This window comes from Drosophila kikkawai, chromosome 2R (assembly GCF_030179895.1).
Source record: "Drosophila kikkawai strain 14028-0561.14 chromosome 2R, DkikHiC1v2, whole genome shotgun sequence".
In the NCBI taxonomy this organism is placed as follows: Eukaryota; Metazoa; Arthropoda; class Insecta; order Diptera; family Drosophilidae; genus Drosophila; species Drosophila kikkawai.
Window position 1 is genome coordinate 19,749,154 of NC_091729.1, and position 27,977 is coordinate 19,777,130.

At 45.6% G+C, this 27,977-nt stretch overlaps 6 protein-coding genes across 14 annotated transcripts in view; 3 read left to right on the forward strand and 3 right to left on the reverse strand.

Moving 5' to 3' along the window:
• Dgk (diacyl glycerol kinase 1) overlaps window positions 1-19,407 on the forward strand; it is a 44,233-nt gene extending 24,826 nt beyond the window's left edge. For 2 of the 7 annotated variants that reach the window (XM_017169698.3, XM_017169700.2), the window contains 15 exons: window positions 43-228; window positions 3,698-3,823; window positions 3,895-4,019; window positions 5,855-5,963; window positions 6,382-6,513; window positions 6,936-7,147; window positions 8,700-8,831; window positions 9,144-9,333; window positions 9,396-9,482; window positions 9,847-10,058; window positions 10,854-11,714; window positions 17,410-17,565; window positions 17,705-17,933; window positions 18,094-18,275; window positions 18,342-19,407. In XM_017169698.3, coding sequence (XP_017025187.1) covers window positions 43-228; window positions 3,698-3,823; window positions 3,895-4,019; window positions 5,855-5,963; window positions 6,382-6,513; window positions 6,936-7,147; window positions 8,700-8,831; window positions 9,144-9,333; window positions 9,396-9,482; window positions 9,847-10,058; window positions 10,854-11,714; window positions 17,410-17,565; window positions 17,705-17,933; window positions 18,094-18,275; window positions 18,342-18,431 — 3,029 coding nt within the window. In that variant the 3' untranslated portion in view covers window positions 18,432-19,407. Of the gene's footprint in view, window positions 1-42; window positions 229-3,697; window positions 3,824-3,894; window positions 4,020-5,854; window positions 5,964-6,381; window positions 6,514-6,935; window positions 7,148-7,644; window positions 8,048-8,699; window positions 8,832-9,143; window positions 9,334-9,395; window positions 9,483-9,846; window positions 10,059-10,853; window positions 11,715-17,409; window positions 17,566-17,704; window positions 17,934-18,093; window positions 18,276-18,341 lie in introns of those variants that run through there. The other 5 variants (XR_011444451.1, XR_001770786.3, XM_017169699.3 and 2 more) reach the window with 5 other exon arrangements.
• A 16-nt stretch (window positions 19,408-19,423) lies between these two features.
• On the reverse strand, window positions 19,424-21,459 carry Atg10 (Autophagy-related 10). The gene is made up of 3 exons (XM_017169709.3): window positions 21,335-21,459; window positions 21,137-21,278; window positions 19,424-21,081 (listed from the first exon to the last, which is right to left on the reverse strand). The coding sequence occupies exons 1-3, from the start codon at window positions 21,428-21,430 to the stop codon at window positions 20,810-20,812; spliced, it is 510 nt and encodes a 169-aa protein (XP_017025198.1). The 5' UTR covers window positions 21,431-21,459; the 3' UTR covers window positions 19,424-20,809.
• Window positions 21,460-21,524: 65 nt separating this feature from the next.
• On the reverse strand, window positions 21,525-23,152 carry LOC108076729 (tRNA (adenine(37)-N6)-methyltransferase). 2 transcript variants are annotated; one of them, XM_017169707.3, is made up of 4 exons: window positions 22,988-23,151; window positions 22,705-22,900; window positions 22,194-22,644; window positions 21,525-22,131 (listed from the first exon to the last, which is right to left on the reverse strand). In XM_017169707.3, the coding sequence occupies exons 1-4, from the start codon at window positions 23,047-23,049 to the stop codon at window positions 21,671-21,673; spliced, it is 1,170 nt and encodes a 389-aa protein (XP_017025196.1). In that variant the 5' UTR covers window positions 23,050-23,151; the 3' UTR covers window positions 21,525-21,670. The 2 variants fall into 2 exon arrangements, with proteins under 2 accessions (XP_017025196.1, XP_017025195.1); XM_017169706.3 differs by having other exon boundaries at window positions 22,194-22,900; window positions 22,988-23,152.
• Window positions 23,153-23,202: 50 nt separating this feature from the next.
• On the forward strand, window positions 23,203-24,417 carry Prosalpha1R (Proteasome alpha1 subunit-related). Its single transcript, XM_017169708.3, has 4 exons — window positions 23,203-23,357; window positions 23,419-23,522; window positions 23,582-23,758; window positions 23,826-24,417. The coding sequence occupies exons 2-4, from the start codon at window positions 23,447-23,449 to the stop codon at window positions 24,305-24,307; spliced, it is 735 nt and encodes a 244-aa protein (XP_017025197.1). The 5' UTR covers window positions 23,203-23,357; window positions 23,419-23,446; the 3' UTR covers window positions 24,308-24,417.
• Window positions 24,418-24,434: 17 nt separating this feature from the next.
• LOC108076728 (deoxyribodipyrimidine photo-lyase-like) lies at window positions 24,435-26,258 on the reverse strand. 2 transcript variants are annotated; one of them, XM_017169705.2, is made up of 3 exons: window positions 26,183-26,258; window positions 24,846-26,129; window positions 24,435-24,788 (listed from the first exon to the last, which is right to left on the reverse strand). In XM_017169705.2, exons 1-3 carry the CDS (start codon window positions 26,222-26,224, stop codon window positions 24,435-24,437), a joined length of 1,680 nt encoding a protein of 559 aa, XP_017025194.1. In that variant the 5' UTR covers window positions 26,225-26,258. The 2 variants fall into 2 exon arrangements, with proteins under 2 accessions (XP_017025194.1, XP_017025192.1); XM_017169703.2 differs by having other exon boundaries at window positions 24,846-26,138; window positions 26,183-26,233.
• Window positions 26,259-26,312: 54 nt separating this feature from the next.
• Window positions 26,313-27,748, forward strand: cathD (cathepsin D). The gene is made up of 2 exons (XM_017169849.2): window positions 26,313-27,328; window positions 27,387-27,748. The coding sequence occupies exons 1-2, from the start codon at window positions 26,414-26,416 to the stop codon at window positions 27,645-27,647; spliced, it is 1,176 nt and encodes a 391-aa protein (XP_017025338.1). The 5' UTR covers window positions 26,313-26,413; the 3' UTR covers window positions 27,648-27,748.
• Window positions 27,749-27,977: the final 229 nt, after the last annotated feature.

The following is a 27,977-nucleotide window of genomic DNA, read 5'->3' on the forward strand; positions in this document are numbered from 1 at the left end:
GCACGTGTCTGATATATCTATATTGGTTGGAATACTTAACAGGCAGCGTCCATCCCATGCTCACCGTGACGCCCAGTCCCTTGGCTAGTGGTCCCAGCATGTTCCAGGCCAACAATCCGGCTCGCCGGTCCGTCGACTCGAGTCCCTCGCACTCAGCGACCAATCACTCGCAGATGTCACGGAACTCCTCCAAGAAGAGCAACAATTCGGTTAATTGCAAAATTGATGGTGAGTATTAATTAGGCATCTCCCCCAGCTTCCAGCTTCCAGCTCCATCTCCATGTACCCTTTGGCCTGCCTGCGTGCTCTGAAATTACAATGTGCATGCAACTTCCGTCCAATTAAGACGTTCATTGTGCAATCAGCATGTGATATGTGGACGGGGCATATCCTGGCCAGCTGGGGCTGCAGCAAGCCAAGCGATGGCGATGGCCTGGTTAGCATTCACAGCCAGTGAACAATTCAAATGCAAAAATTAACCATCTATACCATATATGCTGTGCTGCGCTCCATTTGTTCGCGAAAAAGAAAACAAAGGCAAGAAGAAACTTTTATTATGGCCTTTTGAATGGCAGCAGCAGGCGGGCGGCATTTGTTATGGCAATTGTAAAACTTTGAATGGCGAAAAAATGGGTGTTATATGGGATGTGAAAGAGTGGAATGGTAGATTTTTCAGACCAACATTACTATGATTTTGTAACACAAAAAATACATTAAAAATAAGAGAAAAACAGAAAGTTACCATTAAGTATTTGTCTGGATTTCAAGCTTCTACTAATATTAAGTTTATAAATAAAATTATATTTATAAATACCAGTTTTTCCTCATCTTTAAAAAACATTCTTTGAACTAAGCTTATAAAAGAAACGCTGTTTCCCTACTAAAAAATTAAACCAAAAACACTTTGACTAACATTTAAGATAACTTTTTCTTTTCGTGGCCAAAAGTCAATACCTGTGAAGTAGCCAGTTAAGAAGCTCAAGAGAATTAGCTATAGTAAGCTGAAAATCCCCGCTTGTTTGCCACTTGCTTAGTTAACTTTTTCGTGAACTTGCTAATTAGTGGAGCGAGCAAATATCAGGGACGCGGAAGAAGAAAAACAAAGCAGACATTCGGTAATTCACGAGTTCATAAATTATGGACCTGGGCTGCAGTCCTGCGAACAGGCGAAACTTGGCACCGGAAGTCAGACTTGCTTCCCTTCTTAGCTCGGCGCTCCCCTCTTCCGTTTCCGCTGTCACAACAGCAGCCAAGAAAGAACAAAACACAGAATAAAAGAGAGCCCTAAAAAAACGCACTGAGCTACTCTTGTCTCGGGGATCGTGTCGTAAATCAACGCCCAATTAGAAACATTTTTGCATTTCACGAACTCGCAACTCGTAAAATGCGAAGCCTGCGTTAAATTAACATTTATTGCTCACACACACACAGAGTCAGAGAGAGAGAGAGGGAGAGAGAGAGGGAAGCCTGGGAAACAAAAGCCCCGACACTCACACAGACAAAGGGCGGCGCACTTGCGGCCTGAAAGTATGCAGCGGCATTTCTTTCGCTTTTTTTTGCGCCCCACTTTTGCTTCCCTTTTTGCTTTCATTCATTTCGCTTCGTTTGAAATGTGTACGAGAATGATTAATGAACGTAAATTTCGTTTTTTTTCTCGCTTTTTTTCGCCTTTGTCGCTGGCCAACAGTTTCACGCATTTTTGCCAGCAATTGGAAGGCATTGTCCTGAAGGTTCAGAGGGTGGAGTACACGCTAAGAAATACATACTGTAAAAGATAAACATAACATAAATATTATAAAATACTAGATAAATTATATTATTTTATATTATTTAGATTAGTTTTGAATGAATTAGGAAAAAATTTCAAGGGAGAATTCAGTGGCACATATGTTACTTGGATTTCGAAAATGATTTTATAAAATCTCATGATCTTTACAACAAAATGTTACATTGCAAATAAAAATAAAATTTGAACTGAATGTGGTTCCTTTAATATTTTATTAAATACTTTAAAATACCTTTTTCACGGCTCCCTTTTACGGTTTCTCAAATATTTTATTGCATATTTAGGCACCTTTTTGTGGCTTTCAAAACCCCAGAGATTTCTGTAGCAAACCTGAATATTTTATTTAGGTCACTTTTTTAGTTTCGAAATATAGGCAACAACTACTATTCTTCATAATCAATCATCCTTTCACCTATAACATTTTCTCTCTCTGTAGTAAATTGCGCACGGGCATAAGGACGAGGCCCAGTCAAGAATTTGCTATTAGCATTATATATTAAGTACAACATGGGCTTCGTTTTGTTCCTTTGTGTGTGTGTTGGAGAGCGCCTTAAGCGCTAATTGGATTAGTTTTGCTTTGCTTTTTGCGTCCTGTCTGCCCATTTGTGTCTGTGTGTGTGTGTGAATTAAATTTATTAGTCCAAATGTACGCCGGCAAATAAGATGACATTGATCCTGCATACACACTCAGCCTGTTTGCACAACTTTCCCTGCACTCATCGCGAGAACGACAGGCTCATTTAGTTATTAATAAGAGGGGCAAATATTAGCATTGTATTCCGCATCTATATATATATTTTAATTTATTGCCAACAAACGTTCCGACATTAGGCAAACATAATTAGCTAAAATACAATCGTCTGTATGTGGTGGGCTGGCATCTTTTTCGGGTGTTTGTCTAGCTTAGAAAGGATCCCGGCATTACCATATATATTACAACATCAACAGCTCACACAAATGGCCTGTCAAAATAATAAGAGACGGAAATCATTTACTCACACAGAGCGTCAAATAGAGGGAAAGTCCCTTTGAGAGGTCTTCTCCCTTCTCCCCCGGAAAATTTCTAAACAATTTGCCGCCTTTGATTTCAATTCATAATGTAATTACGGCGGATTTAACTGCATGGCTGGAAAAATCGATGGGGAATATTGCAGAAAAGCCGACAACCAAAAAAATAGAAGGTGAATAAATTCTTAATTATGGCGAAACAAAGTTGAACGGGCCAAAGTATCTGGAGCATAAGATGAGAAAAGTTTTGGGTCGCAGGCTCAAAAACATTAAGCGCAATGGCTTCCGCCTTAAAGTGGAAAACAAATTGAGGCCCCAGTATATACCGAGTTCATTAAGAGCCGTAACGAAGCGCTGACTTTTTGGCCCGGTCAAATGTTGGCAATTAACATTAAGCATAATGGGTTCCAGCCTGTCAGCTGTCGATTGCATTGAGAGTAATGAGGAGCCGCCGCCACTCTGTCAACCGAAGTGCCAAGCACTTAATGAATGCACACTGGGGATGTGGCCCAGCCAGTGCTGAAATGTAAATGTATCGATTCGCAATGGGAAAGGCGATATGAAAATTGATTGGGTTATATTTCCGATATACTATCTGGGGATTTATATTGAATTTGTGTTAAAGGAATACCGAAAATATGGATGTACTATAACATCATATCAAAGTAGAAGCCCAGTTCTATGTCAATATCGATATTATCGATGAATAATTAGTTTAATAGACAAGCAACACGCTTGGATATATATATTTTATCATTAGTATTAATACCGAACCGAGCACATACTTTTTTTTATTGATATAATTTGGATTTTCCCATCGATTAATTCACATCCCTAGGGCACATCCTTGCACATTTACACCCACCCATTCACTCACTCACTTATTACCTCCTTTTCTTCCAGCTGACATTAAGCTGCTGGCGCGAAAACTCTCGCATTTTGATCCACTGACACTGAAGGTCCCGCTGAAGGATGTCGTCTGCTATTTATCACTGCTCGAGGCTGGCCGTCCGGAGGATAAGCTGGAATGTAAGTCCGAGTCGCGACCTTCGATCCGGCTGCTCGTTATTTATTCATTGCCTCGCTTGCCCTGCTTGCAGTCATGTTCCGGCTGTACGATACGGACAGCAACGGAGTCCTGGACACGGCCGAAATGGATGCCATTGTTAATCAGATGATGGCCGTGGCCGAATATCTTGGCTGGGATGTCAGCGAGCTGCGTCCGGTGAGTCTTTCTCTGGTTCCGGCACAGAATCTGGGTCTGGGTATGGTGCCGGTTAAATCCGGCTTACATTAAAAACTCATTACGCGATTGCATTTGCAACAGCAATCGATGCACTGCAGATCCACTTGAAGCACCCACTGCAGTCCTCCCTTTGCTGTGTCCGAACCAAGCGGAGAGCCTGGCATGGCCTGGTTTGGCGGTCACGAATCCCGAAAACCCGTTGAACTACTCATTGACCCAATCCAATTCAATCCAATAAAACTTTTTCAATTACTTACGGACCTTTTCAGCGGCAAACACAACACAACAAAGCGGCAAACAAAACACGATGGGAAAAAAACACTTGAAATTAATTTCTCTTTATTGTTTGGACATTCAATTTTAGCGATAGTCCCAGTTTGCACAGAAAAAAGAATGTATAAGCTATTAATTAATTAATCTGATGTTTAGTTCCACCAATAGTTTGAAAAAAAAAAAAGCTCAAAGGAAGAATAAGATCAAGACATCATGTTGAAGTAGCCGCAGCTCTGTTTCTTATTCAGACATTATAATAATAATAATTTTCTTCCCAAAGATTAGTATTTTCCATAAGAAAATTTCCCTGTGTGTACCCCGGGTTTCCATTTCAACCACAAATTTGCGGAGCTGCCGCAGCTACCACATCGCATAGGCGACTTAATAGTTTTACCAGTGGCAACAGCAAAAAGAACCGGCTTAAAGCGCTCCCCTAACAATCGCCCAACCCCCTTAACGTTGACAGGCAAAGCAAGAAAAAAAATACATTTCTATATATACACGAGTTCTGGGAAAATGAAGGGAAAAAAAATAGCGAGAGACTGGCGACCGCAAATAAAGTCAAAGCGCCACAGAACTCAATTAACAAAATACCCCTGGCTATGGCGGCCAACTTCCTTCCCTCCATACGTCCCTTACCCCAAGACCAGGGGAACCGCGGCCATTTCCTTGTCGGAGTTCCAGTTCCAACTTCCAGCACGGCTTTATGACTGTGCCAGCGAGCACATACTTTAAATTCTAAGCAGGCACAGGAAATATTTTAATCAAAATATTTTTAGCCAACTCCAGCAGGCTTCCAGTTTGGGTCAGACCAGCCCTGTGGCTCCATTATCCTTTTTGCTTTCCGGCAGCGCCACAGAAATAATCAAAGCACTTAATGAGTTGCATAATTCTGGCATTCATTTCCGGAAGAATATGAAATTCCTGAAGAAATAGAAAAAGGATTCGGAAGCTGAATAAATTTTGTGAGGGAAAACTTCACTTCAACCTGAATATTTGATGGTGCCATTGATCGACTTCAAGTCGCTTCTCCCTCGGGGAAACCCAAAAAGTTTATAAAACTTTATTTCGAGCTTCTAAAAAGTATGCCAGCAATCATAAAGAGATTAAAAATGCATTAGTTTAGCTGTCTTAAACTAATAAATGGCCACAAAAACAATGCATAACTGTTCTCTGGAAATGAATTTTGCTTTAAATTGAAGTGCTACATATAATCGGATTTTGAAACTGAAAAATATGTTTTATTTTAAATTTGGAAGAACTAAAAACAGCTTAAAGGGGCTTTAAAAACTCCACAAATTTCTGGGATATATATCTGTGCTACACAGATATCCTGCCTCTCTGCCGGAAATGCATTTGCCCAACGCAGGCAAGGTAATAAGTTTACTTTCCCTCTCCTTGCCCGAGACGGAGAAGTGCATTCCGAACAGGAAGTTGCCTTTCCGTTAAGTTTCTTTCCATCTAAAAATTACCTTTTTGGTTTCATTCCTCCCACCGCACACACACTCACGACCATCTGCAATCGCTTTTTGTACTTACAGATCCTGCAAGAGATGATGGTAGAAATTGACTATGACGCCGACGGCACAGTGTCCTTGGACGAGTGGCAGCGCGGCGGGATGACAACCATTCCTCTGCTGGTGCTCCTAGGTAGGTAATTCCCCCACCCTGCACAGAGAGAAAATAGCAGAGACATAAATTCAAATCAAAACTTAACAATTTACCTTTCAAAAGTACACCCTAAACTGTCACAGATTTATATAAATTATCTCGACATTTTAGTTAGATATTTTCTCTCGGTGCAAATGCACCTTCCTCTTGCTCCGCTAAATGCGCCTTTGCCGGCTGAATGGCTTGATCTGTGACTGGTTGGCTCCTACCGTAATAATCAAGTCATTTGCCCAGATGGCCCAGAGGAACGAGCAGGAGCTGCCTGCCGGCATCCTTGCCAGCTTCCTCCTCTTACTCTCCTCCGAACGCTTATGCAAAGTGACAACTCTCTTCCGTTCTCGCTCTTCATCTACCTTACCTCCATCTACACCTCCATCTGCATCCGAATCCTCGGCAGGTGTCGACAGCACCACGCTCAAGGAGGACGGCATCCACGTGTGGCGCCTGAAGCACTTCAGCAAGCCGGCGTACTGCAACCTCTGCCTCAACATGCTGGTTGGCCTCGGCAAGAAGGGTCTCTGCTGTGTGCGTAAGTATTGGGGCGGGGTTACCTGTGGGGGGGAAGTAGTATCTAGGAGGAGTATCTGGGTAGTAGTTTCTAGGGGAAATAAGTAGAAGGTGTCTCTGCATATGAAATTGTCAATTTCAATGAAACCAGGCGCTCTTCAATCGATTCATAACCCTGTAGCAGGCGGAGGGAAAACTATGAACTTTTCAATCTCTTTGAACAACAAAATGAATATTGTCAGGTGTTTTTTATGCTTTACTTTTATTTGCAAAAAACACATCGATATGTTTAAAGGTTGAAGTAATAGAATATTATTGAACTGATTAAAAACTAAAAGAATTCATTTATTTATTAACAATCGTTTTGGGATTACTACTCCTTAGATGTATTATTAATCTCTTATAACATAAGTATCTAATAATGTGTTCTTTACCCCCTCACAGTCTGCAAGTACACAGTGCATGAGCGGTGCGTGCAGCATGCCCCAGCCTCCTGTATTACCACCTACGTCAAGTCCAAGAAGCCCAAGTGCGGTGGCGATCTGCTTCACCACTGGGTGGAGGGCAACTGCTATGGACGCTGCTCCAAGTGCCGCAAGCGGATCAAGGCGTACCATGGCATCACGGGCCTAACTTGTCGCTGGTGTCACATGATGGTGAGTTATTAGACTGGCCCTTCCTTTGTAATTTGGGGTTTTAAATACAATCCTTAATAATACTTAGGCTCTTAGGAAATATTTAGATTTTGGGAATATATTAGCAAATATCTAAAAATATTATTATACCATAAAATAAATAATCTTTACTTTAATAAGTTAGGTAAGATATTACGTATACGTAATATAAGGTACATTTTATATTACGTATACGTATTATTGCTAAAAATGCTTCTAAAATTATGCAATAAAATGCGAAGTATCAAACTTTTCAAAAGCTTTTTAAGTTATTTAAAACCTCAAGTGATTTCTTTACTTTTCGCTTCGAATCAATAAATTAAAGCCTTGGGTATTGATACGTTACATCTCGTATGGTAATCTAGTTAGAAATCAACCCGGAACTGGGATAAATCAGAACTCCGTCGCTTGCAATTGCCAGCATTGTTTCGAAACAAAAATTCCAATTATCCGGAAAAACAAGGCAGCCTTTGCCACAGCACTCGTCCGCTATTTTGAGCCCCTGCAGTCCTGTGTTGGCAGCTGTGATTTGCAACCCCACTCCATTCGAATTCCCGGACCAAGACCCCAGCCCCAGGCCCCGGACCCCGATCTGGATCCACATCCAGGCCACACATGAGCTGGCAACTTCGTTATGGCTGGCAAATTGTCACGTCGCGAGCAAATTGCGCTGCCGTTGCCGTTGCCGTCGCCTTTGCTTGCCACCAACTTGGGCGTCCTGTGTCTTTGACAAGTGCAGCGGAGATAATGCCGAATTTGTTGCTGCCACAGAGCCAGAGGCCCCAGGAACGACATGAGCGACATGAGCTCCAGGAGCGGCCAGGACGTGGGTTGAGAAACTTGCTCCAGCGATTCGGATGCTGCTGCATCGGCAAATACTTTGTAAGCCAAGCGCTGCCCGCGCTTTTGACAGTCAATAACTTTGAATTTTTGAGTGTGTGCTCGAAAGTTTTCTTCGCGGAATTTGATAGTCATCCTAGACGTAAAAATTCCGCCTAGAAACTCGAACAAATAATATCTATCAGGGGCCAACTTATAAGCATTGCCACAGCTTCCCTTAAAGTCTGTTTCGATCATTATCTAAGAGACTTCTTGAGGTCCACCTCTCGTTCCGTTTAATTACACTAGATAACTTTAGAGCCTCGTCATCAGTGGATGACCAGCTCTGAGTTAATTTCAGAGGCCGCAGCAGTGACGCAAATGTAAAAGAAAAAACCAAATATGCAAAGAGGAAGCCATTAGCGAAAAAAAGCGATGAAAACGCTTCAGCCAAATTGGTATTTAAATGAAAATCCGCGCTAAATCTCATTTAGGCCAAAATTAACCATTTTTTTTTCCTACGCCGAGGCGCAGAGGCACCGATGGCCGAGTAGTCGGCGCTAACAAACTTTTAATCGGATTCATTAAGGCGAACTTAAGTGGCTCTCGGCCGGCGATGAAGTGGAAATTGAATTTAAGGGCATAAAATCTCGCAAGAGGCCTCCCCCCCACTCTGGCTAATTTGATTTCTATCCTTACAATATATCCCCGACAGCTCCACAACCGCTGCGCCTCGTCGGTGAAGAAGGAGTGCACTCTGGGCGAATACTCCGAGCTGATAGTCCCGCCCACGGCCATCTGTCCCGCTGTCTTGGATCGTCAGCGATCTGTTAACCAGGCGCACAAGGTAATCGCTCTTAAAAGAGATTTTAAATATATCAATAGGGTCATCAGGGTGTTTTTACAACCAAATATTAAATTACTATTCAGCTGATTGTTAGAAAATAAAAATATCGCCATGATGACCTATGTTGATATATTTCTCTCAACATCAAAAAAGAACACTCCGCTGCTCTCCATCCTCCCCCTAAATTCGGCCAACTAACCTCCTTTCAAAATTTAATCCCAAACCGCAAAATTAACAAATAAAACACAAAAACAATTGGACTCGCTGCTTTGTGCCCACTTTGTGCCACCTTGAAATCCGCTCTGTAACCAGAAATCCCACATGCACCATCACCAGGCCACGCACTTCCAAATCACGCCGCCGGACGAGCTGAGCTGCCCGCTGCTGGTGTTCGTCAATCCGAAGAGCGGCGGCCGCCAGGGGGATCGCATCCTGCGGAAGTTCCAGTACATGCTCAATCCCCGCCAGGTGTACGACCTGTCCAAGGGCGGGCCCAAGGAGGGTGTGTGTGTGTGAGTGATGGCCGTTCAAGCACGGTGATTGATTTCCGCTCTCGTTTGCCAGGACTCACGCTCTTCAAGGACCTGCCCCGCTTCAAGGTCATCTGCTGCGGCGGCGACGGCACCGTGGGCTGGGTTCTGGAGGCCATGGGTAAGTTTTAAGTCAAAGATGGTGAACAGGGATTATAGCAAGGCAAGAATTTTAGACAAACTAAAGCTCTAAATTTTATTAAATAATTTCCTCAAAATATATTAGTGTCAGAGATCAAGTAACTTTGTATTCATGTTGCCTTGTTTAAATAAGGTTATATTTTAATAGAAGAAAATATATTACAAAATTGACAGTTAAATAAATATTTAGAGTATTCTTGACTTCTACAAATATTTATCCAACATATTTAATACTATACCTCCCTGCAAAAAAATGAGAGAAATTGATTACTGTTCCTTATCCCTTTTGTATCGAAAACATATTGAATGAATGATTAATTTTTTCTGCATTTCCCATTGACCAGATTCCATTGAGTTGGCCACCCAGCCTGCCATCGGGGTAATACCGCTGGGCACGGGCAACGACCTGGCCCGCTGCCTTCGCTGGGGCGGCGGATACGAGGGAGAGAACATCCCCAAGCTCATGGAGAAGATCCGGCGTGCCTCCACTGTGATGCTGGACCGCTGGAGCATCGAGGTGACCAACTCCCCGCCCAGCGACGAGCTGCGGCCCAAGGTGAGTTAATGCCAATCTTGGGTAATCGATTTTCTGCACAGAGATATATATTTTTAGAGATTGAAGTCCATTAGCTTTATTATTTAACTTTAGTAGGAAAATAATAAAATATAAGGCAAGTTTAATACAGGAACTGAATACATTAACATTTTTTTGACTAAAAACTAAAATGCTATTTGAAAACTTTTTTAAAATCAAAATGAAATCAGCTTAACTTTGAAATTAATTTAAATTGTTTCTAAAAGTATTCATTGAACTATTTCATCATCCAAGATGACTCTTAATTTTTCAAATTTCGTTACCATTTTGTATTCCTTCTAAAGAGCTCCCAAGCTCCCATTAAAATCCCAAACATATTGCCCAGCTCCTAACAGATTTTGGAGATTTTCTTGTCTCAAAATGGATATTGCTTATCCTAGTTTGTTTCGCTGTTTTCGTTATTCGTGTGTCAAAATCGAATTGGCCGTCAGAACGGTCTGTTTGTAGCCTGTGCGGATGAGTAGGCGTTGTGGCGGGGGCGTGCCCTGGGTATGCCAGCTGGAAAATCCAATTATTGGCCACAAAGCGCTTACCACGCACTCCACCGCCATCTCCACTTCGGTTCGGTTTCCCCATCGCTCCCTCGAGGACCGAAGCGATTACACAAACTAATTTTGCTGGTTGGGAGGCGTGATGCTGACGCAGGCTGGCCAGGATGGCTAGCCTAGTTGGCTTGCAATCCGCAAAACTACGGAAAATATTTTGTGTTCGCCAAATGGCAACTAACTAACCGACTGGCTCTGGCTCTCCCTCCAGGTGACGCTGCACTCGAACATGCAGAAGGTGATTGAGCTGTCGCAGAGCGTGGTGGTGGACAAATCCCTAATCGAACGCTTTGAAGAAATCCAGAGGCAGAGCAAGCATCTGTCAGGTACGGCAGCCTCCACCACATCGATTATGATGGCCACGGAAATGGAAATGGCAACGGCGACGGCGGAGTTCGGGAGCAGCACCACAACGACAAAGACGACGACCACCAAGAGCATTTCCATGTCCACCTTCGAGACCCAGAAGACCCTGAGAGCCACGCTGAGCAGCAGCAGCAGCAACTCGAGCAGCGGCAGCCATCCAGAGCAACATCAGCAGCAGCAGCAGCAACAGTCGGAAACCGACGAGGCCGAGACGGAAACGGAAGCCCGGCAGAGGTCCTTGGCAACGGAAAGGCAATCACTCGAGACGCTGCTGCTGCAGCACAAGCAACAACTGCTGCAACATCAGGACCGGGGGCTGGAGCAGCAACTGCAAGGAGTCCTGGCATCGGATGCTGGCCAGGAAGCTGCCACAGCAACACCATTTGGGAATAATCAAGGCGATAATAATAGTCAGCGCAATAAGCAAAACAACATCCTTAAACAGCAAATTACATTGTCATTGGATTTGTCCGACCCTGAGGACGATGGCAACAACAGCACAGATCGGGAAAGGCCACAGCCACCCAGCAGCCCTCACTCACCGGTGACACCCACCACGCCGAATGCCTCCTCCAGCCAGCAGCAGCAGCAACCACATCTCCAGTTCGAGGAGCAACAGCAGCAGCAGAAGCCCATCAAAGTGCAGTCGGACAAGGACTGCACGGTGCCCTACAACATAATCAACAATTATTTCTCTGTTGGCGTGGTGAGTACGATTTCCTTGCTTGCACTGTAAGAAAATTATTTATATACTCTTGAAAGGAAGTTCTAAGTTCCTAAGTTTATCTGAAAGAGATCTTAGCTTTAAGCGAATCCCTCCAAAAATGATATTAGCTTTTAATTTATTTCCCAATTTATTTTGAGATAACCACCCACTTTTGTTTAGTGTAAAACAAATCTGCAGAATGCATTCCTTGTTTAGCAACTCTCCGAGCTGCGATTCCGATTCGTTGCTTTGACAAATGCCAACATATCCGGTTGCAGTTTCAGTATGTCACATGTCGGACGCTAAGCCGGGCGAATCAAGCTGTGCCGCCGCCATGTTGCCAAGCTACTATTTCCATCTCCATCTCGATGCCCATTCCCATTGCTCTCCCTCTTTGTCTCTCTCTCTTTCATCCTGTCCGAGGCCCGTGTCCGTGATTATGTCCATGTCATCAGCAGGAGCCACATCCCGTCGTAACTATGAGCTACATTTTCATAATTAGTAAGGACGAGCTGTCGCTACTGCTGACATGGGATTTGCATTTGACAAGCGCGCTCGCCGAGCTTAATTCGATTATCTAAGGAAATCGCATCTAAGATCTTAGAGGCCTTTTGTCTTGGAGTGATTGCTGAAGGTTCTGAGACAAGAGAAAGAGAATTTTAAATGGGAATTTTCAGCAAAATAGTCGTTGATTTCATACGAAGAGTAGCAAAGCTACAAAATAGTAAACTAACTTTGATTTCGAGTGATATTTTAGGAACATTAAACCTATGAATTGGTACTCTTTAAACTAACCTAACCCATAAGTTATCCAAATTGTATGTGGTTTCAAATCAATGAAAGCCTTACTGACCTCCTTTCCCCAATGATCCTAAAAGGCCAATAACATTAAGAGCAAATGTCCCGCTGACTGTTTAGCCTGACGCCCTCGGGCTCTTCAATAATTCATTCAAATCGACTTAATCATTTCTTCAGCGTCTCGGCCAGAAGACCGCTTATTTCCGGCTTACCAGGCCAAAATCAAACTCAAACCCAAAGGCAGCAGCGCTCTTTCTGATGCAAATTTTCCAGGGAACTCGCCTACGGTGGGATACATTCATAACCAAGAAGCGAAATGAACTCAAACAATGGCGTTTCAATAAAGCCGCGGGGGGCAATAAAGAAAATGGCGAAGGCAGGCGGCAAGCACTTTTCCCATTTTCCTCCCGAATCCTGGACTGGCTGGCGATTAGTCAAAGACTCTGGCACGTTGCAACACATTTCGCATGCAAAGTGGCCGATTGCCACGGGCCGGAACCAGAGATACACAGAGAGAAAGAGCCTTAAAAAATGTCTGTTATCAAATAGAATTTATGGTTGGAATTATAGACATTTCTTGCCATGCACAGCTACAGATTCGGGTGCAGTTGCAGCCACCAGATACAGATACTTTTGCAGTTCGAGCAGGATCTCTGGGGTATGCAAACGAGGTGGCAAGAGTTAAGCACACAATCATCAGCTGCGCATTTGCATCATTGATGCTGCATGTATTCGATTGCCAATCGCCGGGCAGGTGCAAGCAGGTGAAAAGCAGCTGAAAGGCAGGTTAAAGCCCGGCTGGGAGAAAATTCTGGCTCCGGCTGCAATTTGCACTGTTTGCCATCACTTTGCCAGCTTTCGAAATCAAATTCCCTATCACTTTGCCTGCGAGAACGAGAATGAGAATTCAAATGAAGCTGCAAGCAGCAAGCTAGACCCCAAAAGATGGCCAACACTTTTCCAGCATTTGGCCATTCGAATTCACTTAGCTCTGGTGTCCGGCTAAATTCCCGGAAAAATGCCAGCTAAGCCCTGCCCCAAAATGACCGAGAGCGTTTAAATTAATGAGGGCCACACGGCTGCTGCTGCTACGAAACTTGTCTCATTATAATTTCCAGCAAGTGTTAAATTAGTAACTGCTCAAGGCGACGCCAAACACCGCAAAGTCAAGAAAAAGTAACAGATTGTGCCCCAGGGACAAGCAAAAACCCACACACTGGCGCACAAACACACACAGGACAATAAATAGGAGGAAGGATACAACTTTGCAAACTTTTCGCCGAGGCGGAGCCGTTGGCAGGGGGCTTTTGAATAATTTAGTATGATGTGAGATATGAAAATGGCAGCAGAGGAAAAGGAAATACCACAGGCAGGACCAAGGAAAAATCACAGAATCTCGCACTTTTAGCGGCCTGCAGTCCGTTTATCAGGCCGGGATTTAAGAGAGCCATAAAGAAATGATAAGTGACAAGTTTACAGGACTGGGCTGGCCGCAGAAATGAAATGAAATGAAGGCCAAATAAAACGGAAATGTGGTACAAATCAGCCAGACGATGTCATGTCCTGCCTCCTGTTTCTTGTGTAAACACGCCCATTGGTCGGTTGAGTACAGAGAAACCAAAGGGTGATAAGATAAGCCATTTAATATTATAAAAAAAAGTAAAAGGTGTAGTTTTTCTATCTCTTAGCATATAACAAGGATAGGAAGAAACTTTTCCTAAAATAATTACTTTTTTAGACCCTTTAAAACTTATTTTTCCAACCGGGAATGTCTGAGCTAACCGTTTTTCTTTAATTAAAAATATTTAGTAGTCTCTAAGGACCATTTTTGTAACCGTGTAGGTCGTGAGGTGGCTGGTGTGGGAGCTGGCCTGCGTAAGGTCACACCATTTGTCAAGTGGCGGCTAAAGCCGAAATCCTTTTTGTGCAAACATTTTGCGCTCCCTTGCGCCACTGAAATCAGCCTAATGCTCCTGCCACAGAGCCCCAACAATTGCACGCCAGATCCCACAAAATCCGCACCAAAACCGAAATAAAAATGTGTGTGCTGCGATGGGTGTGGATCCCAGCTCGGATTCGGAATAGATCTGGGTCCTGGCAGGGCTTCTGTGTGTGTGTATGTGATGTGTGTGCGTTGCGTGTTAGTTTATTTATGACTTGATGTGCGTCTGTTTAAACAGTAGGCGTCTACAGCAAACTGTCGGCAATGATGTTATTGCTGCTCCTGCTCCTTGCTCCTGCTGCTGCTGGGATTTCACTTGTCGGACACATTTCATACAGAGAGAGAGAGAGCTCTTTGTCCCGAGCCCATCACGAAATCCATTTAACACTCATGTATGGCACATGTACATGCGTCTCTAGGTCTAGGAGCGAGTGCTCAAGTGGCCAAGGCTTTCGGCTCCTTGGGGAGAGGTAGAGGACTGGTATAGGAAAATGGAGGGAAACTCAAGAAAAGCCCACCACCACCTCCTTGCTGGGTAATACAGCATGAAAAGTATTTCACGCTGACGCTTGGGTTTAACGTCAAACAATTGACGTTGAGCGCCAACTTGTGCGACGATGATAAAAGTGCCAGTTGAAGGCAGTTTTGGGAGCTCTGCTCCCAATCTAGCTTTTTTTACCCAACCCAAAAATTACTTTTAGTAAAAATTGTTTCAAGTTCATCTTTTTTTATGGGCCTGTTTGACTGCCTTTGAATTATTCATGTATTTTGTTTACAAACGAAAAACGCTTCCTTGTTGTCTTAACAAGAAAAATAAGGCTTCTCTCTAATCAAAATTCAGATTGTGAAAGGCAGGTTTTTTATAATTATTAAACAAATTGAAGGAATGGGGTTTTTAAATAATTCTTCAAATGATTTTGTGTACAAAACTTAATTCTAAAATTCTTAATGTACCTTTAAGCTAAAAGAAATATTCACCATGGCCCGAAGGCACTATTATTGTTTGAGAAGAAAATAATAGTGTTATTTGGGTACAATCTCGTTTTATTTACTAGAAAGACAATGCTTATTATTCAGGCAATAATCCATTCCAAATTTTGGTGGATTTCAGGCTATAAACTTAGTTCTAAATGTCGCCTTTTGTTTGCTTCCTTGTTCACCTCCAAAAACCTCCGTCATCACTGGTTTTTGAAAGCCTTCAGGCTGTTATGGAGTTGATGTGTAATTGTCTGAGCTTCGACTTTGACTTTGACTCAAGTTTTATGTACGGGGGCCAAAGGGATAGATAGCGAGCGGGATGCTGGATGCTCTTTTTATGACTGGGCTTTTGTACCTGCGTTGCGCATACGCCTCGTGGCAATAAAGAGTCTGCCGCCTTACTTATCTAGGTGAGCTGGGATCTCAGATTTCCCCGGCTTTTTTGGGTGTATACAAATTATTTCATTAGCGTCTCACCTCACAGCCACCAGCCCCCTAGCCCATTTTGAAGCCAATCAAATTTCGAGCCCAACTTGGGCCGGCGAACTTTCCGCAATGCAAACAAGCTGTCAGCAAGCCTGTCCCATGGCCATACCCATGCCCAGGCCCATGCCCCTTGACTAATAGGTATGGTGCGGTCGAGGCATGCTAATAAGCCGGGCGGCTGTCACTAAATTAGTTTACCGCACAGGCCATGCATAAAGTTAGAGTGACATCGCGGATCGAGGAGGAGGCTGGCGGCATGCGGCTGAGACTAATTAAAAAGTTTTTCGACGATTTTTCGATTTTAAGCGCTGGCAGGCGCTCGCTCATGTTGACAATTCAATTTGACGTCGAGCGGTAATAAATCTTATTTGCTCTGCTGTGCAACCAAGGCGACCGACGGGTCGTAATTGAAAGTCCTGCAGCCACGTGGTAGTGGTGGTGGTGGCTGGCGGCCCTGCATCCGGTCCGGACCAGGCCAAAGCCGTGTATGTGTGTTTGCCGAGCGGCATGCATAACAAATGTCCTGTTGCCTGTAAGCGCAACGTGTCGTATGCGCAACGTTGGCACGCAACCGAATAATAAGGAATTAAAATGCAGCCTCCAGTCCGATAAGCATCCTCCGTGCTTCCTGCCATCGTGAAACTCAGTCCTGTTGCCTGGGGCTCTGTAAAACAAACACCTTTGCGGCAGGACCCCGGCACGTGAGCTGAACATGTTAACATTTGCGGTGTGGAAAGTAGCAATTAATTGTGGAATAGCTTATTAAAAGGGTCCTTGTCCTGATAAAAGAAATTGAAGGTATAAAAACGTGTACATTTGTGTGGGCAAATAATTATTTAATGGGGTTTTAAGGAGATTCTTGCCCTGGAAATTATTAAAGTATTAAAATTAAACGATTCTTTAAAGCCTGAATGAATTTATGGGACTTAAAATGTCTATATAAAGTTAAAGGAAATATAAAAGCGTTTATTTGATGTTAAAAATTAAATACAACTTAAGTATGATCCCTGTTTATTATATTAAAGAATTTGTCTTTAATTGTTTAAATTATGAAAATACGATGGCGATACATAAATTTATAATAATAATTAAATTAAGTAACTCAGGTACTTGCTCTAAATCAGTGCTTCCTTTGAATAAAATTACCAAGACTTGAACTCGAAGTATCCTCCTCGGCACTCCAAGTTTCTTCAACTTCCCTGTATAGTTGCCGCTGCACTGAGATAAGGAGCTTTGCCTGTTCGCCTTTTCTTAATACAAATTAGGTGTCTCATCTTACTTTGGCCACAACATTAATTGGCATTCCTGCGGCCGGGCCAATCGAAGCACTTTGCCATGGCAGCCACGGCGAAGAGGTGTCAATCTAATTGAGATTTCTCGGAACGCCTGAATGCGAAGTGCAGTACCCGAACGTGACCCTGAATGGCCAGCTCCGTAGTTGAACTTTTTCCTGGCCTTGCTCTTATACCGAACTGCTTTTCTCTTCCCCAGGACGCCGCCATCTGCGTCAAGTTTCACTTGGAGCGGGAAAAGAACCCGCACAAATTCAACAGCCGGATGAAGAACAAGCTCTGGTACTTCGAATATGCAACGTCCGAGACATTCGCGGCATCCTGCAAGAATCTCCACGAGAGCATCGAGATTGTGGTAAGTGGGTAGGAAAATGTGGCCTGGAAAACTGAATATAACTGCAGGGGAAATTGGGTGGAAAACTGGGGGCAGGCCAGAGCCGTCATCCGTGATTTATGAACGTACGCAGCGTGTAACCTTCGCTCCATATTTGCAGTGCGATGGTGTGGCCCTGGACCTGGCCAACGGACCCCACCTCCAGGGTGTGGCTCTGCTCAACATCCCATATACGCATGGCGGCTCCAACCTATGGGGCGAGCATCTATCCCAGAAGCGGATTCGCAAGAGCGCCGGCCCCTTTGGCAAGAGCAAGAAGCTACGGGCGGGCGACAAGGAATTCTCTGCCACCAGCTTTAATTCTGTGGATCTGTCGGTGGCCATACAAGGTGAGTCTCTTTATATTTTAGGGAATAATTATCTTATTAAAGAAAATATAATATAATTATATAATAATTAATTTTAATTATATATAATTAAAATCAACAACTTTACACATTTTATTCCTTATGTTTTGTTGAAATTACTAACATTTCCTTTATTTTTCAGATATAGGCGACCGCCTGATCGAGGTGATTGGTCTGGAGAACTGCCTGCACATGGGCCAAGTAAGAACCGGCCTGCGAGCCTCCGGTCGTCGCCTGGCCCAGTGCAGCGAGGTGATCATCAAGACAAAGAAGACGTTTCCCATGCAAATCGACGGAGAGCCCTGGATGCAGATGCCGTGCACGGTGAGTTGTTTATTTAGCTTTCGCTATCTTCAATTTCTTTAGAATATATTCCTCCCCCACCCACAGATCAAGGTGACCCACAAGAACCAGGTGCCCATGCTGATGGCACCGCGATCGGAGAAGGGACGCGGGTTCTTCAATCTGCTGTGCAGCTGATTCAGGCGCAGCGCATCGAGCGACTTCATGGGCCGGCCGCCGCCCGAGTCCGCCGATGAGCTGGACGATGACTTTCGGATCGTCACTAGGAGCACCACCGTCCATAACATAGCCTAGCACCAATAGCTTTAGTCCCAATCCAGCCGCATCGATAGCATCGAATTCGTTTACCCTAGGTTAAGGCTTCCCCTCCGATGTGCGTATATACATACATATATGTGTGTCGAGTGAGTTACAGAGCTTTATATTTAGTGTTTAGTGTAGCCAAATATACAACCCAGTCTAGTCCATTCCAATGGGATCCGAGTGCGGAGCAGGCTGTACGAGATCAACTCAGTGTTAACCTTGCGAAGCTTTAGGTGTACAGTTACTCGCGTGCCACAGAATATTTTAAGAACACTTTAGAGAGCGATAACATATAGCGAAAAATGTCCAATGATGCAACTGAAATGAGACCAACAACTAAACCAAACAAACAACCAGAGGAAACCACAACTAGGCAGCATTGTAGTGCGAATTTTATGCATTAGGCTAAGTAATTTATTCCGTCATCTCGCCGTGCCGTGTGTGGGGGGTGCTGCTTGGATCGAAGAACTATATACCCGAAAACATATCACGATTTCCGCTTGTCAGAGATTGCATTTGGGCAGCACTCGCCACCGCTGGGCGCAGATCTAGCAACTTTACTTCTTATTTTTTACCGTGTATATTGTACATATAGTGAAATCAAATGTAACTTGATATGCAAATGTCAACTAAATGGTGCAGCTTTAAACGAAATTTTATATATATATGAGTGCATATATGGCGATGACAAGAACCGGATGCTAAATAATACTATGAACGTGTATATTTCATATAATCATATATATATGTATGTAAAATGCCACTAAGGTCCTTTCGCAAATACAACAATACTCACAGTCGGAACAAGGATATGTACATTTTTAACCAATACAACACCAAAACGGCCACGTTTCCTATGAAAAGTCAAAGGGAGGGGCCCCAGTATACCCACCAAATGCAATTTTCACAATGAAAACAAACATTCCACATAGATTTATTCGGTTCTCTATTGCATTTCAAGTAAATAAGCAAAGGTTCTTTCGTTCGAATGTAAATTGAAACCTTAGTAAAGCAGGAAACAGTGCAAAATATTATGCCAAATAATATGGTTTGTTGAATGGTACACATGTATAACCCAAAAATATATTTAGATTATATATAAGCATAATAATATAAATTGTAAGAGTCCTTGTATAACAATTCCAAAAAAAAACTAACAAAATTCTTTTAAAAAGGCAAAAACACATAATCCCGATATAAATCCTATAACCAACATGTTTTGTTAACAAAATAATGAATGAAGCTAAATCGGCGTAGGAAGATCATTAGTCCCATTTTTGCTAAGTAGTTCAGATAAATCAGTAGTTCCCAAATCAAAATATTTAAAGCTATCTTCACTATAGTTTAGAGGAGACAATACTGCTTTTTTCAGATACCATTGAGTTTATCCCCAATCCTGACACTACCCACACAACTACCAATCGTTTTAGCACTTCAGAATCAACCTGTCCATAGGAAGCCTATTATATCAATGTACGTGAATGTGTCTTGAGTGGGATTACAATTGCAAAACCCAAGTTATTACATAAAATCAATTTAATTTTGCAAATAAACATTTTCAATGCGATTCCTCTCGCCCACAGGTCCTAGAGAGGACTTTGTGTTGGCGCTTGGGGTGCCGCTGATGCCACACAGTAGCCAGTTAACATTAATTATAAATGAACCACTTAACATTAGTAAAATGCAAAGCAAAGCGGCTCCACTGAGGCCGGGCTTGTGTACAGTACAACTAGGCCTAAGCGTATATCTGTCTAATAATATATATGTATTACTATAATTACTATGAAATAACCGAAACAGTAACTACTAGCTGATATTACCCTTGAAATTAACGATCGAGAGAGAGAGAGAGAGCGAGTGGAACTTGCAAACTATATACCGTGTAGTAATATTTAACGAATAAGTAGAAGAATTATAATCTGTGTACAAAGCTCGGTTCCTTTCGTAGGTTTACTCAAGCATTTCGGTTTACAATTAGAATTACCTATGGAGTTTAGCTCCAGGAAATACCAAGTAGTCGCTATATAATAACTATAATCCACAACAGTTTGCCCGCATCTACTGTACAATTCGGATCTTCACTTGTGCCAAGTACTAGAAGAGATGCGGCCGGCACCAAGATGATGCCATATAGCCTATTCAAACCACCATAAGGTAGCGAATTGAATGTAAAACTGTAACATATGCCATATTATCCACAAATGTATACTCTCCTATAACCAGTGTTTAAAACAACCACCAATAAATGCGAATTATGTGTATGAACTCTGAGAGCTGAGGCCGTATGCATTCTGCAGATTCAACTGCACCTGGGGACCGTAGAGACTGATGAATGTGAGCACCTGATTGTTACTGGGCTGGCCGAATTGCTTCAGGACCTCGGCGGTGCGACAGGGATGCAGGGCCATGAAGGGCTTGAAGAGCACGGGATGGTCCATTTGGGTCAATATCTGGTAAAGATCACCGGCCTTACTCTCTGGCATGAAGCAGTGCCAGGTGGCGTCTATATCTAGGAGGCTGCCATCTGTAAAAGGAATGTGTAAATTATATACATATATATTTTAATCCAGTTGAGTTACCCGATCTGTGAGCCTGGAAAAATAGCATGGGCACTTGATAGGAGACACTGTAGACCACATGGTACTCCACATTGATTAGTTCCCCACTTTTACTCTTAATCTTTTGACTAAACTTGAGGAAGGTGTTGGGTTCATTCGAGTCCTGGAAGTAGGTAACACTTTAGAGATTTCACATTTAAAACAGCTTGGCAATCAAACCTTTTCCTGCAGCATCCAACTATCTCCCAACTGTTGGGAAATATCCAGAAATTGCTTGGCCTGTGTGAGAAAATCTTTCCAGCTCATATCACCCATAATGAGGCTGCTGCAAATACAGAAAGTTTATAAAGTTAGTTATCAGAGTTTAATTGAAACTCTTAAACCCTTAAGCCGAAAGAAAACAATTCACTTTGCGTGGGAAACAAGCCTCAAACATATGTATATTTCAGAATGTCCTGAATCGAAACGCCAAAGGTTAAAGCTCCTCAACACGATACACTTAAAAGCTAAACACAAGTTGTCAAAGAACAAATATCAATTGCAATTATTTGTAAGTTAAGCGGTGCGCGGATCGCCGTCCAAGGCAGTGACCTGCACGTTCTCATTCCGCCGAACCTGGACCACAGTCACAGAGCCAGCCTTGTCGTCGAATTTGCACGTCACCGTGACCTCCCTTAGCTGGAAGGTGAATATCTGCGAGCCGTATTTTGTGCGCAAGTAAACGGAGCGCGGATCCGCCTCCAATATGTCCACGATACACTGTTTCTCCACCTGCAGCTCCATTAGCTGGGCCTCGGCATGCTCGTTGAAGGTGACGCTCAGCCGATGGCTGGCCACCACCCAGTTGGGCACACGCACAGCGCTTGGCGGCGGCAGCACTGCATCCGCTCCGATTCCAGAGTTGCCCGAGAAACCAGCGGCGCCATACAGCTCCAAGTCAGACTCCTCGCCATCGGGCTCCTGCCGGGAGTCGTAAAAGTCGAGGCTATTCTCATGCGGTCCAGCTGAAGAGCGACCTGTCCAAGGGGTTAAGCAAGACCTTTAGTGTGCTTTCTGGCTTTCTGGTCGTCGAACGTACCTGAGTCTACGCTCAGGGATGGCGCATCGTAGTACGGAATGTAGGGCTTAATGTCCAACACGGGCGTCCCATCCACCATGTCCGTACCAAAGAAGCTGATGGTGGCATTCTCGATCTTCTCGATTTCCACCAAAGATAAACCAATGGGACACGGGCGGTGCGGCGAACGGGTGGAGAACACCCCCACGCGCTCACCACCGAGACGCGGCGGCGCCACCTTGGCCTTCGGGTGCGCGTTGTTGCGGTGGAAGTGATAGATGAGCCACAGATGCGAGAAGTCGCCCAGTCCCTCCAGCGAGTGCTCCGGATTGGTGAACACGCCGTCGTTTAGCTGAATGATGCCTCTTAGCCGGCTGCCCACAATCGATTGCCTGGGGACAGCTCGCTTCTCCGGGAAGGCCGTCCGTATCACTCCGATAGGGCGAAAATGGGCGAAGTCCTCTCCGTTGCTCTGCGATAGAGGATTGGTTGAGAGGGTGTGTGTGTGTGTGTGTGGAAGGGTCAAACGCACCTGGCCCTGGCTGTGACCTTGTTCGTGCTCCTGCGCCCGTTCCCGCTGCAGCTCCTGTGTCTCCTTTTCACCGGCGGCCTTGTCCTTGACGCCCGTGTTCTTGCTCGCACATCCCTCGCAGCGGAAGTCCTGCAGCAGGCGGTTTATCGTTTCGATGTCCTTGCGCTGCACATGTTGCAGGTTGCGCACTTGCTGCCTGCACCATGGTCAAGGCGAAATCGGAACGTAACGAACTTGAACTTAAACAGCCGCCAAGGACCCAAGGATTCTGTGTAAAACGCACCTCAAATTGTTGATCTCGTTCCGCGCGATGGTCAATTGACTCTTCAGGTCATCTTCGTGCATGTTCTCAGCCGGCGACACGCCACCCAAATTGTTTAAACTTTTGTTATTGCCAAATATTTATTTACCTTCTCGTTTTCCCAACAGTGCTGCCAACTCTGCTTTACAAAAGCTTAAACGGTAATCGATAGTTCGATCCCTGAAAGTATCGGCTAAAAGACTGGCATCACTGGGGCTCACGAACGGGAAAGTGGGCAGCAATCGGAAAGTCTGGCAGCACTGGTTGCTCGAGCAATGACAATCTGAATTTTGCACTTTTCGAAGCGACATTTCAAGCCGTATACAAATTGTAAATTCTCATTGTTTAAACGGTAAGTTCTATCGTACAAGTCTTTTTCTCGTGATTAAAGCGGTCTACTACTCCCCCAAAAGCAAGTGAATACAAAAGCACGCATCCAACATGTCTCGCGGAAGTTCAGCCGGCTTTGACAGACACATCACGATCTTCTCGCCAGAGGGACGCCTCTACCAAGTGGGTGAGTATCCTGGAATCCGCCTCCTCTGCATTCACCCACTAAACCAAATCCCCCCGCAGAGTATGCCTTCAAGGCCATCTCCCAGGAGAACATCACCACGGTGGCTTTGAAGAGCGGCGACTGTGCCGTTGTGGCCACCCAGAAGAAGGTGACTGAGAAAAACATTGTGCCGGACAGCGTAACTCACCTGTTCCGTGTGACCAGCGACATTGGCTGCGCCATGACCGGCCGCATAGGTGGGTAGTTAATTTAGGGAACCTAAGTGCACCTTGTACCTCAACTTTACGCTATCCTCTTCCTTAGCCGATTCCCGGTCGCAGGTCCAGAAAGCCAGACACGAGGCCGCTAACTTCCGCTACAAGTACGGCTACGACATGCCCGTGGATGTGCTGTGCCAGCGCATCGCTGACATCAACCAGGTGTACACCCAGAACGCCGAGATGCGTCCTCTTGGCTGCAGCATGGTTCTGATCGCCTACGACGACGAGATTGGACCCAGTGTTTACAAGACCGACCCGGCTGGCTACTACAGCGGCTTCCGCGCCTGCTCTGTGGGCGCCAAGTCGCTGGAGGCCAACAGCTATCTGGAGAAGAAGTACAAGAACAACCTGTCCGAGGAGAAGGCCATCCAGCTGGCCATCACCTGTCTGTCCACCGTGCTGGCCATTGACTTCAAGCCCAACGGCATTGAGATTGGCGTGGTCAGCAAGACAGATCCCAAATTCCGCATCCTGGACGAGAGGGAGATCGAGGAGCACCTCACCAAGATCGCCGAGAAGGACTGAGTTCTGTCCCGCTAGCTGTAATTTTGTCATATTTTCTAAAGCCACTCCATGGAACTCCGGTTAAATACAAAAATGCTCTTGGCTTGCATTCAAAACAAAGGCAAAGAAAACCAACAGTTTATTCCTTCTACTTCCTCTTGTGCACCTTGGCCCCGTATCGCATGACGAAGGCGTTCACGTCAAACTTGCGCCGACAGCCTTGGTAATTCATGTACCGAATCTTACCGAAGATGGCCCGCTCCTTCCAGCCCATATCGTGGACGCCGCCGATGGACCACATGCAACCCACATAGCCGTTGGGATCGCGCCCGTCCAGGCTGTACTTGTCGTTCAGCAGGATGGCGTACTCGAGCGCCTGCTCCGGCGTGGGGCTCCACTCGAGGATCTTCTTGGCCCAGTACATGCGCAAGAAACCATGCATTTTGCCCTCGCGAACCAGCTGCAGTTGCGCCGCGTTCCACAGGTCGTCGTAGGTGAGGGACTGTGGAAGGTAAGGGAAATGTTATGAATACCAGGACGAGACTGTCCTGCACTATACCTTCTCTAGCTCCTCGAGGCTGTAGCAGGGATCCCTCTTGTCCTTGCGATGGGCATCTAGGGTCTGGTAGGCCCAAGCAGTAAGACCCTTCAGGCTGTCGTAGTGCTCGTTGTAGTAGCAAAAGTTGTCCGCCAACTCGCGGCGAACAATGGCTTCCTCGCAAAAGGCATCGGCCGAGGCCTTGTGCTGTCCCCGGAATCGCTGCACCTCCAAAGCACAGCGCTGGGCGGAGATCTGGCCAAAGTGAAGCCACGGCGAGAGGCCGGACAGAGCGTCCGCCATGGGATCATTCCGTTTGTCATTAAAGTGCCGCAGGCGACGGCTGCAGAACTCGTAGAGTTGCTGACAGGCAGCCTTGTAGCCCGGCTTGGCCCACTCCACCTCGCCAACGTCCGTGTCGCACTGCAACGAGGCATAGGCGGCTGGCCAGTCCACGGGTTTCACCTCTTGGCAGCCCTTTCCATGGGGATGCTTGATCACCGGCGGAAATTCAGTGAGAAACTCATCCAACTTTGAGTTAATCTTATTGCGAATGGTGCGGGCGGCATACTCCTGCTTGTCCGAGGCCACCCATAGAGGCACCACGTTGTGGGCATCTGCCTGCACCAGGGGCACACTCTGAGGCAGCGCCTTGCCCACATCCTCGACCCACTGGCGGGGCAGACGCAGCGGGGCAAAGTCGCAGACCACAGCTCCCATGTCCTGGGATTTCATAAACTCGGGCAACCGTTCTACGGCAGGGCCTAGGAGCAGATGAAAGGGTATGTCCAGAGAGCGGCACTGCTGCTCCACCTCCTCCAGGCCTCCCATCAGGAACTTGTAGTGGCGTATGGTGGCGTTGAGGAACTTGGGCACCAGGCAAAACACCACGGTCAGCGGCAGCTCAAGCTTCAGGGCCAAGCGCTGGGCGAAGAGCAGGGCCCAGTTGTCCTGCACTCGGGCATCGCGCGACATCCAGTAGACGACGCCGCCCTGGCAGGATTCCTTCACATCGCCGCTTTTGGACAGGACGCGCACCCGCTTCTTACGGAATGGGAACTCGTGGATATTGGCTGCTGTGGCGGATCGCTGGTGTTCTAGGTGGGCGAGGAACTGCTCGAGATTATGGTAGTCAGGTTTGGACAGGGGAACCTTCGAGATTGAGGGTTCTTCAACACCACTGCCGCCGCTCGAATCCTGGTCACTGGATTCTTTCTTGGGGCTTTTATCCTGCTTCTTAGCGACCTTCTTGGAGGGTCCTGCTTTTGCCGCCTTGGCCCGCTTCATAGTGTGCAGCGGGGTGATCTGTAACGACTAGAAATTATGAATTAATGTTTAAGTATTTCGGATAAACTCACAATCTTTAAGCATTCGCGCCAATAGGAGACAATATTGTACATTATTTTACGTGAGGGTGACAACCCTATCAGCTGTTTTTATACTTTTGAAGTGTGACCAAAGCGAAAATACGGCACAAGTGAAATTACCGGCAGCCACACTACTGCTGAATCATTTTCGCTGTCCCCGCAATATTTAATTAAGTGCAGATCATTGCAGTTCCTGTCGAGAGCAAATACACATACCCCAAGATGCAGAAGGTTCCACTGCTGCTGGTCACCGCCTGCCTGCTGGCCCTGGCCACGGCCGCGTCAAGCCCCAGACTGCTGCGAGTGCCGCTGGAGAAGATCCAGACCGCCCGCCGCCACTTTGCCGATGTGGGCACAGAGCTGCAGCAATTGCGCATCAAGTATGGCGGCGGCGGCGATGTGCCGGAGCCACTGTCCAACTACATGGACGCCCAGTACTACGGACCCATTTCGATCGGAACTCCGCCGCAGAACTTCCGTGTGGTGTTCGACACCGGCTCCTCTAACCTGTGGGTGCCCTCTAAGAAGTGTCACCTGACCAACATCGCTTGCCTGATGCACAACAAGTACGATGCCACCAAGTCAAAGACGTACGTCGCCAACGGCACTGCCTTCGACATTCACTACGGTTCGGGCAGCCTCTCTGGCTACTTGTCTACCGATACGGTCTCCATTGGTGGTCTGGACATCAAGGGACAGACCTTTGCCGAGGCACTGAGCGAGCCAGGTCTGGTCTTTGTTGCGGCCAAGTTTGATGGCATTCTGGGCCTGGGCTACAGCTCCATTTCCGTGGACCAAGTGAAGCCGCCGTTCTACGTTATGTACGAGCAGGGTCTGATCTCATCGCCGGTGTTCTCCTTCTACCTCAACCGCGACCCAGCCGGACCCGAGGGCGGAGAGATCATCTTCGGCGGCTCCGATCCCAAGCATTACAACGGTGACTTCACCTATCTGCCGGTTACCCGCAAGGGCTACTGGCAGATCAAGATGGACTCGGCCTCTCTGGGTGAACTGGAGCTGTGCAAGGGCGGTTGCCAGGTGATTGCCGACACTGGCACCTCGCTGATTGCTGCGCCTTTGTCCGAGGCCACCTCGATTAACCAGAAAATTGGAGGCACCCCCATCATTGGTGGACAGGTAGGAATTCAATTCTAAGAAATGTCCAGAAAGTGTAACATTTATCCTGTCTTTGCAGTATGTTGTGTCCTGCGACCTGATCCCCAACCTGCCGGTCATCAAATTCGTACTGGGCGGCAAGACCTTTGAGCTGGAGGGCAAGGACTACATTCTGCGCGTGGCCCAAATGGGCAAGACCATCTGCCTGTCGGGCTTCATGGGCATGGACATTCCCCCGCCCAATGGTCCCCTCTGGATCCTGGGCGACGTGTTCATTGGCAAATACTACACCGAGTTCGACATGGGCAACGATCGTGTGGGCTTCGCCGATGCCAAATAATCGAACAAAGATATTTTATGTCTATACTTTGAATTGTAAACTTTATTGGTTCCTCTAGGGACTTTCTCTGCCGAAGCAACGGAATATATGTATTAACTGAACGATTTCTTTGTTTCATTTCGAGTTGTTTGTGTCTGTTTTTTACTTACTTATCATTTGAATATTATGTTTCTTTCTTTCTTTTTTTTTTAGCTTGGTTTGCGATTTGATAAGGTCTGTCTGTATATGTACAACCTATTTGTCATGACCATTGTCGAGGCTGGAACTGAGTGTACGGTCTTGTTGTCGTGCTTTTTTACCCAATTAATTTGTATAATGTATGTTTTATAT

Coding starts and splice junctions, on each gene's coding strand:
- Atg10 (XM_017169709.3), bottom strand. CDS start 21,430: ATGGGTGATATGAGCTGGAAAGATTTTCTCACACAGGCCAAGCAATTT. Junction 21,279..21,334: donor GTTGGATGCTGCAGGAAAAG/GTTTGATTGCCA, acceptor ACCTACTTCCAG/GACTCGAATGAACCCAACAC. Junction 21,082..21,136: donor TTTCCAGGCTCACAGATCGG/GTAACTCAACTG, acceptor TTCCTTTTACAG/ATGGCAGCCTCCTAGATATA.
- LOC108076729 (XM_017169706.3), bottom strand. CDS start 23,049: ATGCACGAAGATGACCTGAAGAGTCAATTGACCATCGCGCGGAACGAG. Junction 22,901..22,987: donor AACGAGATCAACAATTTGAG/GTGCGTTTTACA, acceptor ACCATGGTGCAG/GCAGCAAGTGCGCAACCTGC. Junction 22,132..22,193: donor ATCCCTGAGCGTAGACTCAG/GTACGTTCGACG, acceptor CCCCTTGGACAG/GTCGCTCTTCAGCTGGACCG.
- Prosalpha1R (XM_017169708.3), top strand. CDS start 23,447: ATGTCTCGCGGAAGTTCAGCCGGCTTTGACAGACACATCACGATCTTC. Junction 23,523..23,581: donor GGGACGCCTCTACCAAGTGG/GTGAGTATCCTG, acceptor ATCCCCCCGCAG/AGTATGCCTTCAAGGCCATC. Junction 23,759..23,825: donor CGCCATGACCGGCCGCATAG/GTGGGTAGTTAA, acceptor CCTCTTCCTTAG/CCGATTCCCGGTCGCAGGTC.
- LOC108076728 (XM_017169703.2), bottom strand. CDS start 26,224: ATGTACAATATTGTCTCCTATTGGCGCGAATGCTTAAAGATT. Junction 26,139..26,182: donor GGCGCGAATGCTTAAAGATT/GTGAGTTTATCC, acceptor CATAATTTCTAG/TCGTTACAGATCACCCCGCT. Junction 24,789..24,845: donor GCCTCGAGGAGCTAGAGAAG/GTATAGTGCAGG, acceptor TACCTTCCACAG/TCCCTCACCTACGACGACCT.
- cathD (XM_017169849.2), top strand. CDS start 26,414: ATGCAGAAGGTTCCACTGCTGCTGGTCACCGCCTGCCTGCTGGCCCTG. Junction 27,329..27,386: donor CCCCCATCATTGGTGGACAG/GTAGGAATTCAA, acceptor CTGTCTTTGCAG/TATGTTGTGTCCTGCGACCT.